The sequence below is a fragment of the Halyomorpha halys genome, unplaced genomic scaffold, assembly GCF_000696795.3.
Source record: "Halyomorpha halys isolate HHAL.00 unplaced genomic scaffold, Hhal_1.1 Scaffold501.1, whole genome shotgun sequence".
In the NCBI taxonomy this organism is placed as follows: Eukaryota; Metazoa; Arthropoda; class Insecta; order Hemiptera; family Pentatomidae; genus Halyomorpha; species Halyomorpha halys.
In genome coordinates this window covers 171,576-190,338 of record NW_027105273.1, presented here as the reverse complement: position 1 = coordinate 190,338, position 18,763 = coordinate 171,576, and the positions used below count along the sequence as shown (strand labels likewise).

General features: G+C 32.8%; 1 protein-coding gene across 1 annotated transcript in view; it reads left to right on the top strand.

Moving 5' to 3' along the window:
• Positions 1 to 18,763, top strand: part of Balat (Beta-alanine transporter) — a gene marked incomplete at its 5' end in the record, with an annotated part of 205,896 nt that overhangs the window by 179,039 nt on the left and 8,094 nt on the right. The window contains 1 exon segment of the mRNA XM_067050159.1: positions 7,581 to 7,759. Within this exon segment, the coding sequence (XP_066906260.1) occupies positions 7,581 to 7,759 (179 nt within the window).

Sequence of the window (18,763 nt, the reverse complement as noted above, 5' to 3'; positions counted from 1 at the left end):
TATTTTTTATTTATTTATTTATTTTATTTATTTTTTTTACTTTTATCATGCCATAGGCGTTGATGACCAGAGAGTTTTACTCCTTTAAGCAACAATCAACAACAACAACTTTCTTTGAAAAAGTTGCTCTGCCTGCTAGCATTGGGTTGCAATATAATTTAGGAAAATAAATAAGCGATGAGTAGAACTGATTCTTCTCTTAAAGGCAGGGTTGGAATTTTCCAATTCCTTGCAGGATTAGGCATCATGCGTTTTTTATACCACCATCATGATTTCTTTTTAAACTAAATCTTGTGGGATATCACTTTACAGAACATTCCATCTCTAAGACATTTATGTAATTTTTTAGAAAATAAGAATAAATAAAAATACTGATTACTATTTTGGCACTTGTAACAAATATTAATTTTGTCAAATATTAATATCAAATCTTCTAACTAACTACTGCACCAAAAAACATTTATAAAACCTTTTTTAAAGTATAAATTTGCTGTAATTTTAAGCCGCGATATAGCTTTTTACGTTCAATACTTTTTATTTGCTTTTCTTTTTTTTTTTTTAACGAAAATAAACATTTTGTGAATTTTGTTTTACTAATTTAATGGAAATTGCTAATAGGGTGAAGATAATCATTAGAATGCACTTTGTTGTACACTTGCCTTCAATTTGGGTTGTAGACATCTATGCACTTAAAGTCTCTGAAATTTTTCTCATTGCATTGAAACGTTATGTTTAATAAGTTATTAAAACTAATATATATATTGAATGGAATATGGTCCGGGTGCGGTAAAAAAAAATTCAAATAGTAAATAATTATACTATTTTATTGAGTCAACGTTTCGCCCCACGTTGCAGGGCTTCGTCAGGGCTAAAAAAGACACAAACACTATTGTTGCAAAAGTAAAAAAAAAAAAAAAAACATAAGTGTAAAATAACAGGGGTATAAAATGAAAAGTAAGATATAATAAGAAAAATTAAAGGTTGTAAATAGTAAATGAAAAGGGTAATAGTAACAGATAGATAAGAGGAGAAATATTAAAGAAAGTACAAATAAAGAGATGAAAAAAGAAAAAAAAAATACAAATCAAATGATGAGACAGAATGCATACCTGTTTTGACGGCAGTCAAAGACAAAGTGACAGTTTATATTGGGAGGAGTGGGGGATGGCAGTTATGGCACAATAACGAAAATAATTTGTAAAGTAAACATAGTAAAAAAGAACAATAAATGGTAATATACATAATAGGGGGAAAATAAATAGTAAAAAATAAATAAATAAATGAAACAAAGGAACAACAACAAATGAAACAAACAAAGGAAAAGTAAAGTATAAAATAATGGGATACAATGTGTGTAAGTGATTAAGTAACAAAATATAACAAATGAGTGGGGATACAGAAAAGTGTAAAATATAATAGAAAATTAATAATAATGTAATTAATATAAGTACACTCAAGAAGATAATACATGAATATAAATTAAAATATAGATACATGAATATAAATGAAACAGGAAGGATAGTGAATATAAAAATAATTTTAAAATATATATATATGTTAATAGAACTACTTCCATAGATGAAGTTCCTTCAGATCTTTATGTAATGTGAAGAAAAGGAGTAGTCTTGCGAACCAATTTATAACTCAATGTAGCCTCAAGCTGACTCGAGATGAATATTCATGAATGTCCCATCATATGACCTCGTTAGTACTTGCAGGTTCATTGGTACATGCAATAAGTCGTCTGTGACGGGGGCTAACAAGGTAATGATCAGGCACACATCGCTCCGAATAATAGATCACCCAAATGGGTACTGTGTTACGGTTGCCATGGTGAAATAAAAACACTGGCTAGATCTGTGTAGAGAAGAGGTGTCATGGTTGTCATGGTGAAAACAAAACACGAATATCGCTCGTTTGAGACGAGTGGGTTTTGGTTATGTGAAGGTGACAGTTTCATTTTGGAACACGTTACGATTGTTCAATGTGAAGTGTTAATAGTTTAATGGCCCTCTGTCTTTATGGTTTGAACCGAAATATCACCATGTGAGAAATGTTGTCTTATATGTTTTGTTTTTCAAAATTATGGTGTATACTTCAATAGACGATCATTAACAATAGAAGTGGAAGTCTAAGTGGGGTTTGAACTAAATTTTATCTTGTTTTTTTATTTTATATTCACTTTTATACCCTTTTGGATAATAATGTGGATAGTTATTAAGGTTAAGGTTAAGTCAACCTATAAGTTTATTTGTTTTATTAATTGATAAGAATTCTTTTTGTTTCCTTTTCATTCTCTGTGTATATATTTTTTCCTTATTATTAAACTTTTGTACATATAATTCAGTTGTTCTTTCTCTGCTTTCAACTTGTTAATTTACTTATGTTTTTTTTGTTGTTCACGGAATATCACGATAATTCAACAGGTGGGTAGGTAAATTCCCCTAGGTTTCCTGTTATCTACATGTAAAGATATTCGCCAGTGGTCATATTCAACAATTGTTTATATAGTGGTATATTTTAGTCATATTGTGGCATAATGCTTCGGGGTTTTTGTTATTTCCAAGAAAAATAACGTGGCGCCTGAGGAGTAATTTATTCTTTATTGTTTTGTTTTGTTTTTTGTCCTTTTGCGATTATATATTTTTTATTTTGACTTTAACTCACCCCTTCTCCGCTGAGCGTGGGCAACGATAAACCTATAACTAAGAATTAATCAAAATTTGCTGTTATAACTGGTTAAAAATCTCTGTAACTTATTTTTACTTTAACTTACATATGTATGTAATAAATAATTGCTTTCGGATAAAAATTTCAATTCCAGTTTTCGATGGAAATTCCCATTTTGGAATCACTTGATTTTTAAATAACCGAATTTCGAAAAATCGTCTGTGTGTCTGGGTAATGTGACCATAGTAGTTAAAATAAGTTTCGCTACATGGTGCGTGTGTGTGGTCAGCCTACCACAAAAAAAAAAACTGATTGACAGTCTAGGTTTCTTGGTCTCCGTAAACATTTAAATTATATTTTCTTGTGGAGAATACTGCCCAGCTCCGAATGACAAATTCAACTTCAGTCATGGATAATGCTCCGGGGTGTTTTCTTAGCTAGGATCTGGTTCTTTTTAGAAGTTGTTTCTTTTCACTGTACAGACCGCCGCCGCTCTTAAAGTCTCCGCATCCTCACTGCCCAGCAGATTCTCGGCTTCTATTCACTTCATTTTAGGACATGCTTCAATTCTCCCATCTCTCCAGTGTCTATACGGCTTTCCTTGTTCTGAGGAGTTGCCGCGCGCATATTATTGATCCATTCTAAAGAAGAGGCATGAGCTTCTACAATAGAAATTTCTGGTAGTGGTGGAATCTCGTTTATCACAGCCGAAGATGGGTTATCAACGGGTAAGTTCAGGACTGCCGGTCGCACTCTCTCATTTCATTATTCCCCATGTTTTGGGAAGATGAGGGAGAAAAAAAGAAGTTAAGGTAAAAAATGAGAGAAATTTTTTTTTAAGTACTTCTTGGACCTAGATGTGTATTCCATGTCTAAAATATGCGGATTTCGGCACCACTTATGCATATTCGGGTTCAAAGCTTAAAAATGAATAAAAAGGAAATGAAACACCAAGACAAGTTGTAGTGAGTAGTTCTACTGGAAGGCTACTTTATTGGTCCATTTAGTCCCTCACATATACCTTCCACAATTGTTGACAGAGCGAGTTTCACAGAGGTAAACTGTTGATAGTCGATCTCGAAAAAGTTGTTGCAGCTTTAATTATAATGGTGCTTTAATCTAATTGATAATATTTTTAATTACCAATTCAATTATTATTAACGTATTTATATAAAGTTATTAATGTTATTTTTAATTTTAAATTTATTTTATATATTAGAAATATATAAAACTAAAATAAAATGTATTGTTTCAACGTATAAAATTTTTTAAAAAATATCTAAATCGTGTTTATATGAATTTAAACATGATATTTACTAGATTACTCATTGAATATATTGATTGTTTGAGAGTGGTTTACATTATTATTAACACAAACTTCAATGATCCCCTTTTACTCTCAACTTTGTTTTTTACAAAGCTCCAACGTTTCGGCCCTTTAGGCCATTCTCAACGAGACGATCTTAAACATTGATGTCATGATTTATTAATTGTCTTTTTTGTTGGCTAATTGCTCAAGTCTTATATAAACCACATAATTTCAATACAAAACTATTCTATTTTTTTTTCCTTTTTCTATTAACCTCATTAACAATATCAACAATACCTTCCTTTGAGGACCTGTTAGCTGAGCGGGCTGGTTCGATTCCCACCTGGGCTGGTCAATATTTATTTCGCGGCGGCCCCAAGAAATGAACCTCGATATTCCCACTCTGGGGCTGTATAGGTCCTTAATGGAGATAAGAATAAAATACTTAAGCCAAAAAAAAAATACTTTCCTTTTAAAGGTAGGTTTTATTGTTGATATTGTTAATGAAGTTAATAAATAGAAAAGGAAAACAATTTTGCAGAATAGTTTTGTATTGAAATTTTGTGGTTTATATAAGATATGGGAAATGAGCTTGCAAAAAAGGCAATTTAATGAATATCAGTGAGTAAGTTTGTCTCCTTGAGTTTCGCCTTAAGTATAATATCATAGGTTCTCTGACTATAACCCACCTGCCAGTTTACAACAATTCCTCATAAACTTCCTCTAAATACAAAAAACTAGCTTTATATATACTTCGAAATCAATAATATACTACATTCCACTCGATAATATACAGTAAACAAAAATAATATCTCTGAAAGACTCGAAAGGAAAAAAAAAATGTGTGTATAATATATAATTTTTATCATTTTTGTTTTACTAAAACTATAAACACTTGTTTCAATTGATAATCAGTAGTTTAAATTAAATCATCCTTCAAAGTAATACAATACACTAATAACGGGAACCATACAGGGGTAATAATTAATTAGTTAATTAGAATTGACACGGATGTTAATAATTGACGAGTTTTGAGATATATATTGCATGATCATAATGGATTGTTAATCCCATTTACATCGATTTGGTAATTGTGGATATACTATGCCTAGATTCTTACAATATAGTTTAAAGTTGATGAGTGATCACTAAAAATACTATGGAAGACTGATGGAGGGTATGATATCCATATAACATGACTGATAAAAACTCTGGATAGATATCCATGAGATAATACCACAGAACAGTAATAGTTCTTAATCTGATTGATAGAATTCTACTGGTAGAAAATTCACTTGAAGTAATTGGGCTACGTTATGCGTAAACATACGAAGCCCCAAAATTATAGAATACTATTTATTCTATAATTATTACCCAAAATTAAATAGTACTAAGTACAAGATTCCAAATCAACCAAGCTCTACTTAAGTTACCATGCAAGTCATCACTATCAACCAAGCCACATGTCATTTTTAATATATTTAGTTTTAGCAAAACACATTCAACCCACTTGCTAGTTATCAACCAGGTTTACGTCAATTCGACTGTAAAGTGAACATAATCAATCAAATTTGTTCATGCCTTTTTTTTTTTGGAGTTTAAGCTCAATTTAATTTTCCATTTATACCAAATTGATGTTTTTGTAGGTTGGTAGGTTTTTTTCATAACGCAGCCCGATCAATAGATACTTTATTATGAATACATTTTTATCATGCAGTTTCTTTGGTAGCTCTACTTTTAGTTTTACATCTGGACAGACTACTGATTTGGAATCCTCATACAAGACTGAAAAGACAGTGAACTGCTCGTAGATTCCGACTATTGCAACATTTACTAGACAAACGGTCTAAATTGCCAATCCATTACAAAAGACTGATCTACATGACTATTATAAGGCCTATCTGGACATACGGAGTTGAGCTTTGGGGCTCCACTAAACCATCGAATTCCTCTCGTATCCTTATAGTCCAAAATCCTTCGTGAAATCCTTAATTATCTTCCATATGTTTCCGATTTGGCCATAACCAGTTACCAATTCTTCCATGATAAACTTCTCCACCAACCAAATCCACTTGTTTCTAACCCGGCTTCTCCTTCATTACCTGATAATCCTCCTAGGCGTCTAAAAAGAGAAGAAATTTTATTGTAGTTCTATTAATGGGTTGATTATCTCTATATGTCTGTATCATGCCATTGTAAGAGTATAACTCAAATCAAATTTATTTGTTGTGTATATTTTACAGTTGTAAACATCATACAAATAAATTTTTAAAAAATTAGTTTTTTCGTGATTTATCCAATTTTCCCTTTCAACACACTTATGCTCATCACTTGAATATAAATATCTTAAATTATGATGAAAATAGTCAGTGGTGCGGTCAAAAGAAAACAAAAAACAGTCAACAATTATTTATTTTCATACTTTATATAGCTTTATCATGGCTGTTCCATTTGAGAGCTTTCCAAAATTTTCATTCGTTGAAACTTTGTTTGTAGTTTGGAAAACTGCCAACTGATACAGCCCTGATGAAGCTCGTCAAAGTGGGCCGAAACGTCGGTAAATAAATAGTTGTTAACTATGTTTTGTTTTCTTTTGACAGCACCACTGACCATCTTCATCATAATTTGAATGTTGATTATGCAAGACTCTATTAGATTTTTATGTTTATCTATTATTACTATATTTAAAATTTGATTGTAGATTGTAATTTTATTTTGTATTTGTTAGAGACAAATGTACTGGATTAAGAGAGAACATTACATTTAGAGATATGCAGGAAAGTAATGAAAACAAAAATGAATAAGAAAACAAAATTTAAAAAATTGCATATTACTATTATGGGTTTTAATTAATTACACGGGGTAAAGCGCGTGGCTACTAACTCTAAGGACCCGAGTTCGAATTCGCCGGCAGAAAATTATTTTCTGTTACACTGTAGCCGTGAGCCCAATTCCTTTGGGTTTTTGGAGTCCACTTGGGCTCCACCCAGCCTCTTAAATTGGGTACTCTTAATTGGGTAAAAATCTGGCGGTCGAGCGTGATTCTGACCAAATCACCTCCTTGTACAACCGTTGGCCTAGTAACAGTACTTCTTTACAAAGTATTGAACCCTGACCCTTCAGGGGTTGTAGCGGTACAGATTCAATTTTTATTAATATCTTTAGTTTATAATACAATACAAACCTTTAACTAGTACACACCTAAAAACATTTATTGATGATACAACATAATAATTAGACTCTAATAATAAATTCATCATCTAATAAAATAACGATATAATTTTACATAATATTTTTTAATCTATTTCAATAATAATATCTGTGTTGTATTTTTGTTTTGTTTTTTCATGGCAACAATTCACATTTTTAATATTTTCAAAGAAGATTGCCACGGGACCTTCTAATTTAAATTAATGCTTGAAGTACTACCAACGAGTGGTTCCTTCCCAAGATTTTCAGGTGTAAACGAAACATTCCACATATTTACTTATTGTATTTATTATTTGTACAGTTGTAAATTACATTAAATAAATAAATTTAAAAAAAAATATTTTCACCATCTTTATAAATATCTCTATAATAAATATATTTTCTATTTCAGACGACATGACAACCCTGGTACTGTACTGTATCGGTAAGATGGGCATCTCATCGTCCTACGTGGTACTGCCGCTGATGGCATCAGAACTCTACCCGACCGTTGTTAGAGGTCTCGGCATGTCCACGTCCAGCGTGGCCGGAATGTTAGGGCCCGTCTTCATACCGATAGTCAACTACATGGTGAGTAAAACCAACATTCATTACTATTTATTATCGATAATATGCAAGGTATCATAACTGAAAGGTTTTAAGGAGATGGATTTCAACTCCTTTTTTTATTTAAATGCTTTAACACGTTCACGCCGGCACCTTGCGCAAGACTGTCTCATCGGACGGTGGGTACCACCGGCGACTTGCACAAGACTGTCTCATCGGACGGTGGGTACCACCGGCGACTTGCACAAGACTGACTCATCGGACGATGGGTACCACCGGCGACTTGCACAAGACTGTCGTCTCATCGGACGGTGTGTACCACCGGCGACTTGCACAAGACTGTCTCATCGGACGGTGGGTACCACCGGCGACTTGCACAAGACTGTCTCATCGGACGGCATTTGATTATGCTATTAGAGAGTGTGTAACACCAGATACATAGATCTTTAACACTTCGCCGAAAAAGAAGACCTTATATTTTTAGTGCCACATCTTTTATAATTATGCATTCATGAGGGAAGTTTCGCATATTAAGCGTATTACTACTTTTCAGTAACTGTATTACTGTAATACCCTGATATTTGATCTGATAAACCTACACCTTTTTTGCAATATTATAATCAAACACAACATCGGGCTTTACTTCACCATTTTTTCCTTACACAACTTTATACCGGTTCTTTGAGGTACTTAACATGCAAACCGGTCATTTTCAATCCATTTCAGAAATTTTACAACGCTACGATTTTCGAAACTTATAATTCCATCACGTTTTTTTTTCTTTTTCATACGGTGGTAGAAATTTTTTGTTTATTTTTACAGTACCACAAATAAATGTATTTCACCTAAAGCTCCACTTGTATAATAACTATCAGTAAATAGTACGCGGCCCTCAAATAATAAGCCTTAATAATGAGGTAATTACACCATGAGAATGTGATTATGAAGCATTATTGATGAAGTATTATTGAAGCATGTCATACAGATAAGTTTAATGTATATTAAAAATTTTGATTTGTAACATTTATTTGACATACTTGTGTAAGTATAATATGTTTTGAAATATAATGTTAATTAGTCGAGTAAACCTTTATTTTCAAGAGCCGGATATGTTTACCTTTCATTGGAAACTTATCAATAGGGTATTTGACGACATAGAAAAAGAAATTTTATATAATGTTTATCTGAACATACGGCTCCACTAAACCATCGAATTCCCCCCGAGTCTAATCATTACAGTCCAAAATCCTTCGTAAATCCTCAATGCTCCTTACTTTGTCACAAATCAAGTCATCCATCAGGACCTTAATGTTCCATATGTGTCCCGATATGGCCAGAACCAGATATCAATCCATCCATGATAAACTTCCTAACCACCTCAACCCACTTGTTTCTAACCTGACTTCTCCTTCGTTACCTAATAATCCTCCGAGGCGTCCAGAAAGAAGATGGCCTCGAGATCTCCCCCTCTAGAAATGTTATTGGAGTTCTATTAGTGGTTAGATTTTCCTAATGTTTATCTCATGATATTGTATCACTAACAGAAAATTTACTTATTGTATATATTTTTATACAGTTGTAAGTAACTATAAATAAATTATAAAAAACTAAATAAAAATATTAATATTATTGTCAGTTAATTTATAAACCAAATCATATATGCTTTAATTCGTATAGATACAGGATTAGTTTTTGTTTTCTTGCTGCCATAATGGTTTCGTATGTGACGTAATTTAGATATAAACACTTTTTACACTTATTACTCCTTCGAATTCCTCTCGTATCCAATCTTTACAATCCAAAATCCTTCGTAAAATCCTCAATGCTCCTTATTTTGTTACTAATAAAACCATCCATAAAGACCTAAATGTTCCTTATGTAACCGATCTAGCCCGAACCTGATATAATTCCTTCCATTATAAACTCCCTAACCACCCAAACCCACTAGTTTCTAACCTTGCTTCCTCTTCCATTCCTGGCAATCCTCCGAGGCGCCTGAAAAGAAGATGGCCTCGTGGCCTTCTACTACTGGGTAGTTTCTCTTCATCCTGTATCATATCATTATGTCATTATGATCAAATTTACTTGTTGTATTTTTTAAACAGTTGTAAACATCAATAAATAAATAAAATTAAAAAAAAAACACTTATTACTAAATCTTCACTGAACCCATTATTTTGTATCAAACGTAACTCTCCAAATCGTTTTCCTATTGGAAGGCGAAATCATTACGTTTTTAGTTCTATTGAACTTACAATTTGTATCTTGCATTGTACTTATATCGAACTGATTTTCACACAAATCTGTTATTTGGATGCGAAAATAATTTTGGATACCTTCTAGCTTTAAACAAAATAAATTCACAAAATGTTGATTTCTAGTTGTTCGGGCAATAACTTTTATTTATGAAGAAATATATCTCAAAAACTTTATGACGTACAGATGTCTGCCAGCTCTGAAATTACACCTATTTTAATGTACTATAAAGTAGTTTATCACTGTAGGAGTAGTAGTTTTTATGACATATTTTTTTATCCTTTCTGGGACAGTATTGCTATTGCAAGACCAGTAATATTACTCTCCTAGAAAGGATTAAAAACCAAGACTTATTAGAGGATCCTTAGGTTGATTAAATGTAGATGCAACCTTTTCTGTTCACCCTTTTCAAGATTGGAACTGGATGTTGCTCTGAGCAAACTTAAAATGGGGAATAGTGCTGGTCCAGACGGTCTATTGCCTGAATTCTTGAAGAACTTGGGAGAGAAAGGTAAGGATATCCCATTAAGATTGATAAATATTAAGTGGAAAAGCCATGTTCCCGCTAGATGGAAGAAAGCAGTGGTACTACCAATCCTAAAAACTGGAAAACCAGCTGACGATATAATTCCCAAGCATTATCAACACCAGGTATTGCAGAGTCATCCACTAGAGAAAAGTGCAGAAACATGGCTGCTATTATGAGGAATAGATGAAGGATTATAGTTCTGCAGTGGATACCAGCCCATGGTGGTATGTATGGCAATGAACAAACTGAAAAGTTGGCGACCACTTTCATCTAGGACAGGACAAGCGCTAGGCACAAAGTTCAAGGAGAGCCTACTGCTAAAGGATAAACAAATCCCCGGCAATCTTAGCAGAGCTGTGGGAGCGGCTTGTTTTGGAAGACATATATCTAAAAAACTTTATGACGTACTATATGTCTGCTTAAGTTAGTTAATTAATTAATTAAAGTTAGTTAAATGTAGTATAAAGTAGTTTATAACGTTCATCTTCGTAGGGGTAATTCTAGTTGTTGGGTTAAAAATTTTGAATATGTCATGAAACTACTACTCCTACAGTGATAAACTACTAGATTAATTATTTTTTATATATGCTTGTTTGAGAGTGGTTTAGTTTATTCTTAATTTTTGTTTTTTATTATTTATTTATTGTAATTTACAACTGTACAAAATAATACAACAGGTAAATATGTAGTATGTTTCATATACACTTGAAAATCTTGGGAAGGAACCACCCATTGGTGGAACTTCAAACATTAATTTAAACTAGAAGGTCCCGTGGCCATCTTCTTTTCAGACTCCTCGGAGGATTATCAGGGATTGTTAAGGATGAAAGATTAAGAATTAATGGGTTAGGATGGTTAAGGAGTTTGGAATAAAAAGACGCATATCTGTTTTGGGTCAAATCTGCAACGAATGGGATGTTAAGGTTTTTATGATTGAGTTTATTTGTGACGTAATAAGGAGCATCAACGATTTTACGTAGGATTTTGGATTGTAACGATTGGATGCGGGAAGAATTTGATGGTTTGGTGGAGCCATATTCTTAATTTAAAACAACTTTGTTCCTCTCAACTTTTATTCTTTAAAATTTCTCCAACGTTTCGACCCTCAGGCCATTCTCAAGGTTACCACCTTCAATATTGATGTCATTTCTTTTTTAAATCTTAAAATTCCAGGCTAATTGCCCTTGTCACATATAACGTTTTTTAAAAATTTATATCTTAGATTTAAAACATTTTTACAAAACACTTTCCTTCCTTCCTTCACTTACGTTTACACTGTTTTTAAGTTCTAAATGTAAGTGAAGGAAGGAAGGAAAGTGTTTTGTAAAAAAGTTTTAAATCTAAGATATAAATTTTTTAGAAAACGTTATATGTGTGAAGGGCAATTAGCCTGGAATTTTAAGATTTAAAAAAGAAATGACATCAATATTGAAGGTGGTATCCTTGAGAATGGCCTGAGGGCCGAAACGTTGGAAAAATTTTAAAGAATAAAAGTTGAGAGGAAAAAAAGGATCGAAATTGTTTTAAATTAAGAATGTGATAAACTACTTTATAGTACATTAAAATAGCTGTAATTTGAGAGCTGGCAGACATCTGTACGTCATAAAGTTTTTGAGATATATTTCTTCATGAATAAAAGTTATTGTCCGAACAACTAGAAATCAACATTTTGTGAATTTATTTTGTCGAATATCATGAAAACTATTACTCCTACGAAGGTAAATATTATAACTACTGTATTGCACATTGAACTAGCTTTAATTTGAGTGCTAATAGACATCTACGTGTGTTGTGGTTCCTGAGATATGGATTTCTCAAAATGAATTCACTTCATGAAAGTCAGTAATTTCAGTACATTTGTCCCTTTTAAAAAGCTATATCTCGAGAACTATTGAACGTAAATAACTCTATTAGGGTTCATATTTTAAAAATTTACTCTTTTTTAAATGACGTTTTCTTAGATTTTCTAGTGTTGTTGGTAGTTTTAAAGGTACAGAGCTTCGAATGAATTTTTTTTTAACGTTTTGAAATAGCCGCTTTTTTTTATCCCCCCCTACCTATACTCGGTAGACTCATTAATTTCAACTATTAACTATTAACTAATAACATATATGTAGTTTTCATTAAACTAATAAAAAAATTTGGGTGAAATAACCGACTTTTTTTCCACCAGGCTCTTGTATTATGTATGTAATTGCATTTCAGCTATTCCAAATTACAATAATTGCCAAGGAAATGTAATTTTAATTACTTTTGGCCAAACTCTTTCGGATAAGAACAATTCTTTATTTTCATATGCCATGCATATTTATTCTTTATAAATGTGAAGATGTATTGTAACACTCTTATGATTCGGTAGGAAAATTAACTTGTCGAATTTTTCTTGCATGGCATATGAAAATAAGGAATTGTTCTTATCCTAAAGAGTTAGGCCAAAAGTAATTACAATTACATTTCCTTGGCAATTATTGTAATTTGGAATAGCAGAAATGCAATTACAGTTGAATATAATTGTAATTTTATTTGCTATTACTTCATGAATAACTATAACTGTATTTGCAATTACTTCAGGAACTAATTGTAATTGTATTTGTAATTACTACAGGAACTAACGTAATTGAAATTGTCGACCCTCAATGACAATTACAAGTTGAAACTATGTAAATGCAATTATCAATTACATTCTTATGGATTTGTTATTTTTCTCCTAAAATTCCAAGTAACTATGATAAAATACAAGGAACAGCAATTATTTAAGATCAAGAGAGAATTTTTTTTTTTTTAAATGGCTCCAAAATATGAAAATTATATCCACCAATCACATCGATCCAACCCACCCTTGTGAATCGATTTATTTTAACTTATCGTATTTCTAGTATATTTGGGTCCCTAGCTGCATTGTCGTTACCATTTCAGGCACTACCTATCCAACAATTGCAAGGTACCCTAACCTCATAATCGTTTCTCCAAATTTAGAATCCTAGATATGTCTATATAACAGAACATATAATGAAGATAAATTTCAACTCAAAGTAGGGTGGTAAGATAGTTGTTTAATGCGCATATAGTACTAGAATTTTATTGATGTGAGACTACTTATGTCGCTTAATAAGTCCTAAGTTTTTTTATTGGCATTAATAGAATAGAAAGGTTGAGGTATACGCTTGTTATTGCTATTACTTTAGATAGGTGGGAATCTTCAAAGGACACTAATACTCCTTATTTTTATCTATTGAAAGCACCCTCCGTGGGAAGGATCTCTATTGAACTCAACCCACAAGGTGTTCCCTGAGGATTACTAAGGCTAAAATATCATCTTTGAAAGCTCAACTTGGGAACTCCTTTAACTTTGGATAAGTGTCTATAACGCTCTCTTCAGTTCTTCATATCAAAACTTCTCGAAATATATTACCTTTCTCTGCAGCCTTGATATAATACAATATTTCTTCTAGAATATGCAGGATCTGGTTTACCTAATAAGACCGTTAGTCCCGGGCTTAAGGACGAATGCTTAAAAAAATCTATTCGTTTAAATAATTTTTTTTTAATATTTAAAACTGTACATTATAATACAATTAGTAAATCTGATCTAAGTTAAATTGGAGTGTTACAGGCGTGTGGGGAAACTACCCATTGGTAGCACTCTAATGACATTTTACATTAGCTGGTTTCGTGGCCATCTTCTTTTCAGACGCCCTGGAGGACTGTCAGGAATGGAAGAGGATGCAAGATTAGAAACTAGGGGGTTTGAGTGGTTAGAGAGTTTATAATGGAAGGAATATTATTGGGTTCGGGCTAGATCAGTAACATAAGGAACATTTAGATCTTTATAGATGGTTTTATTAGTAACAAAATAAGGAGCATTGAGGATTTTACGAAGGATTTGTGATTGTAAGGGTTGAATACGAGAGGAATTCGAAGGTTTAGCGGAGCCCCAAAGCTCAACTCCATATGTCCAGTTTGGCCTTATTATTGTCATGTAGATCAGTCTTTTGTAATGTGTTGGATGTTTAGACCGTTTGTCTAGTAAGTGCTGTAATAGTCGGAATCTGCGTGTAGTTTCCTGTCTTTTCAGTCTGGTGTGAGGATTCGAGGTTAATCACTTGTCCAAATGTAGTCCAAGGTAGCGGATCTGTTCGACAGGGGTAAGAGTAACATCATTAAATGAAACTGCAGGGCAGTCAGTAGGTTTACGACGAAGGGTAAAGGTGATTTGATGGGATTTGTTGGAATTTATCTTAATCCTCCAATTACGACACCAATCTTCGAGGGCTGTGATATGGGATTGGAGATTTTGGGATACAATTAATGGCTTATTATCGTTTAAATAATAAAGAAAATATTTAATAATAAAATTCTTTATTTATTCTGAGATGAATCGCTACATATGCGGCCCGCAGATTATTTTTTATTTACTTATTTTGATCTATGTGTAATTTGATGTATGTTTCAGAACACATGCTTATGTGAAGGAACCACCCAATGGTAATACTTCAATCATTGCTTTAAATTAGAAGATCACATGACCATCTTCTTTTCAGAAGCCACAGAGGATTATCAGATTGTCCTGTACGATAGATTAAGAACTAATGGGTTTAAATGGATAAGGATTTTGAAATTAAAGGACGTTTATCTATCTGATGTTGTTTGACGTATATCTACGTGATGTTCTATTATCCATTAAAAATTTTGTAAATATGGACTTTTAACATTATTCATTCTTTCTTTATTTTTTTTTATTCCTTGATTTTCTATTTTTTATTTTAAGACACTAAGGGAGAGCTACTGGGCCCTTATCAGCCTGATTGAGCGGGTAACCTTAAATGTGGAAGGTATAGGGAAGTTAGCGACCTCTGTGTCCAACACATAGCTCCTGGTCCTTGAGGTCGGGGGTTGGGCGTAGGGATAATAACCCTATCCCGTCAAAAAGAACTTACTATGAAACTCAAAAAAAATCTCGGAAAATTCACCTGTGTTTTCATGGTAACGACCAGGGCTTTGTATAAAAGACTACACCTAGGAACTAAAAATCTGAAACTAAGGGTGTAATAAAGCCTCTGATATACGGCTGCGAACAAAAAAACATTTTTTTGCTAAACCCATCTTGTTAATCACGTATTAAATAGATCCATACAAATAGTGTATTTTGAATTTTTATTTATATTTATTTTTACTTATAAATTAACGGTGGTCTTGTAAAACTCATAGCACCTGACGAAAGGTTAATGGAAAGAGAGAGAGAGAGTGGTCATTTTTCCTAATACTTTTTTAATCCGAACACCAAGCAACTATAGCAATTAGTTCGGAATACAGGATTACACCTTTATCCTTTAATAATACCCCACTCATTCCTGTTGAACAGATCCGTTACTTAGGACTAAATCTGGACAAACGACTAACCTGGAATCCTCACACAAGACTGAAAAGACAAGAAACTGCTCGTCGATTCCGACTATTACAACATTTACTAGACAAACGGTCCAAACTTCCAATCCATCACAAAAGACTGATCTACATGACTATTATAAGGCCTATTTGTACATACGGAGTTGAGCTATGGGGCTCCACTAAACCATCTAATTCCTCTCGAATCCTCTCGATTCCTTACAGTCCAAAATCCTTCCAAAAATCCTTAATGCTCCTTACTTTGTCACAAATCAAATCATCCATCAGGACCTCAACGTCCCCTATGTTGCCGATTTGGCCAGAACCAGATACCAATCCTTCCATAATAAACTTCCCAACCACCCAAACCAACTCTTTTCTAACCTGGCTTCTCCTTCACTACCTAATAATCCTCCTAGACGTCTAAAAAGAAGATGGCCTCGAGTTCTTCTCCTTTAGAAATGTTTTTGGAGTTCTATCAATGGGTAGATACTCCACATGTTTTTATCATGTCATAATATCACTTACGGCAAATTTACTTGATGTGTATATATGTATACAGTTGTAAATATCAATAAATAAATTATTAAAAAAATTAAAATGCTGTTTTTCCCAACAATTACTATATAGATTTTTTTTTTTTTTTATCGGCTTTTTCAGATTTCTGAAAATTATCTCTTTTTCTGCATATTTCTATTACGTCTGTTATTATCTACATTTCAAGGTAAATAGTTTTTTGTTTGAGGATATAATTTACGAAACAAGACATCGTTGAAACATTGCTATATTGAGTATAGTCAACGGAATTTAATGAAATTGATATAACGTCCATTCTACACTAACCCCTAATGTTTCAATTAATGTGCCTAGAAATATAAATTTGCCCTCAGTAAGTTTTTTTTTTTTCCTTCGCAGTTTACTTTTCGTTTTAGTTGGTCCGTATCCTGTTGAATATCTTCCAGACCAATATACGTCAAAAGATGGTCTCCATCCATGTCTCCCATGTTGCATAGAGGACATTTCGGGGAATCTACGATGCCAATTCGATGGAGGTGTTTTTGGAGCAGATCATGTCCTGTCACTAGCCGAAAACAGGCCACTCTCTCAGCTCTGCTAAGATTGCCGGGGATTCGTTTATCCTTATCCAGTAGGCTCTCCCACTTCTTTCCTTCCGTTTGAACTGTGTCTATCGCTTGTCCTTATAACAAGAACTTATCACTGACTTTACTTTTCTGTTGGAATCTGATAGAATCTATATGATAATTTTATAAAAATCGGGTTTAATCCGCATAATCCTTCAACTTTTCATCAAAATCGGCTATCATAACCAGCTCAGCTATCAAATTCTCTTCCATACCTTTAGTAGGGAAAAAGCAAAGTATATTACGATTGACAATCTTTTATAAAGCTCACAAAAGGAAGATGTAATGCCTAAGTTAGGTGCGAGTTTATAGATTAAGGGCGGCATAATCAAGAAAAGACCATCTTTAAAAAATAAAATACGGTCGTAAGAGCATGATTAAACAAAATTAAATTAAATTAAAAGTCCTTGTATCTTTGATAAATGAGTTCGCGTGATTTTGTAAAGTTTAAACAAAAAAAAAGTTTCTAGTCTTTTTTAAGAAATTCTTTACAGCCTCTTCTCAAAGAACCCTCAAGTAATCCCTTTGTAATAGAGACTAAAGTAAGTTTGAAAAAAAAAAAAAAAAAAAGAGGATGAAGAAAACGTAAAGAAACTGCACAATATGCGTACTTTAATAGCTTTCGTGGTGACAAAAGATTTCCCCTGAAAATTTATGTACCCGAGAAACCATCATAGAATGTTTTATAACCAAACGGAAAATGTATTTGACTCCTAATTTCAAGCATTCCATTTATCGTTTTCACTTAGCCTGTACTGGTTTTAGTACTGGTAACACATTGAGGGGGTTTTTTGGGATCTCACAGAGACCTGCTTTTCCTTCAAAAGTAAAGAGGCTAGATTTAGTGGTCCTTAGGTTGTAAAATTGGTTTGAATGTGATTGGAACTTTATTATCATTACAGATAATCTTTGTTTGGTTTTTTTGAGCCTATTTAAAAGAACTTTACAGCTTGCCTGTACCGATAGGACTATTGTTACTACGGTTAGTAGTTCAAAAGGAATCTTTACTAGTCCTAAACCGTAAAACCCCTAGGCGCAGTATCTGTAGTTCTATCGCTACACACAATCTGTAAAGTCCTAATAAATAGGCCTTAAATAATAATAATAAATCGAAACGCAGTCTGAAAATCGATAGCATTTTCATATTCTACTCGTCTTAAAATGTGTCCCCATACATTAGAAATCAGAAATGGTAAAAAATAAGCGAATTTAAAAAAAAAAAAATCTAATTGTTATTCCAATAATATTGTATTTGACTAATTTTTTATTCGATTGAAATAATATTTCAAATATTTGAATATAATAGTATTCGCATTGTTTAGTCGTATATTTATGAAAATTAAAATGTATTCGTCTCTCGTCAATGAAATATTTCACTAAACTCTGTCTAGAATTGCTACTTTATTAAACCTATTTCTCACAAATTTTCGATTTTCTCAAAATAAGCTGCAAAGATTTTGATTGAACTCGGTATATCGATGTAAAACTAAATGATCTTTTATTATTAACACACACAAATTTGATCCAAATATACTCTCAACCCCCTAGTTTCTAACCTTGTATCCTCTTCCATTCCTGACAATCCTCCGAGGCGCCTGAAAAGAAGATGGCCACGAGACCTGCTAATGTAAAATGTCATTAGAGTGCTACCAATGGGTAGTTTCTCTACACGTCCGTAACACTCCATTTTAACTAAGATCAAATTTACTGAATGTA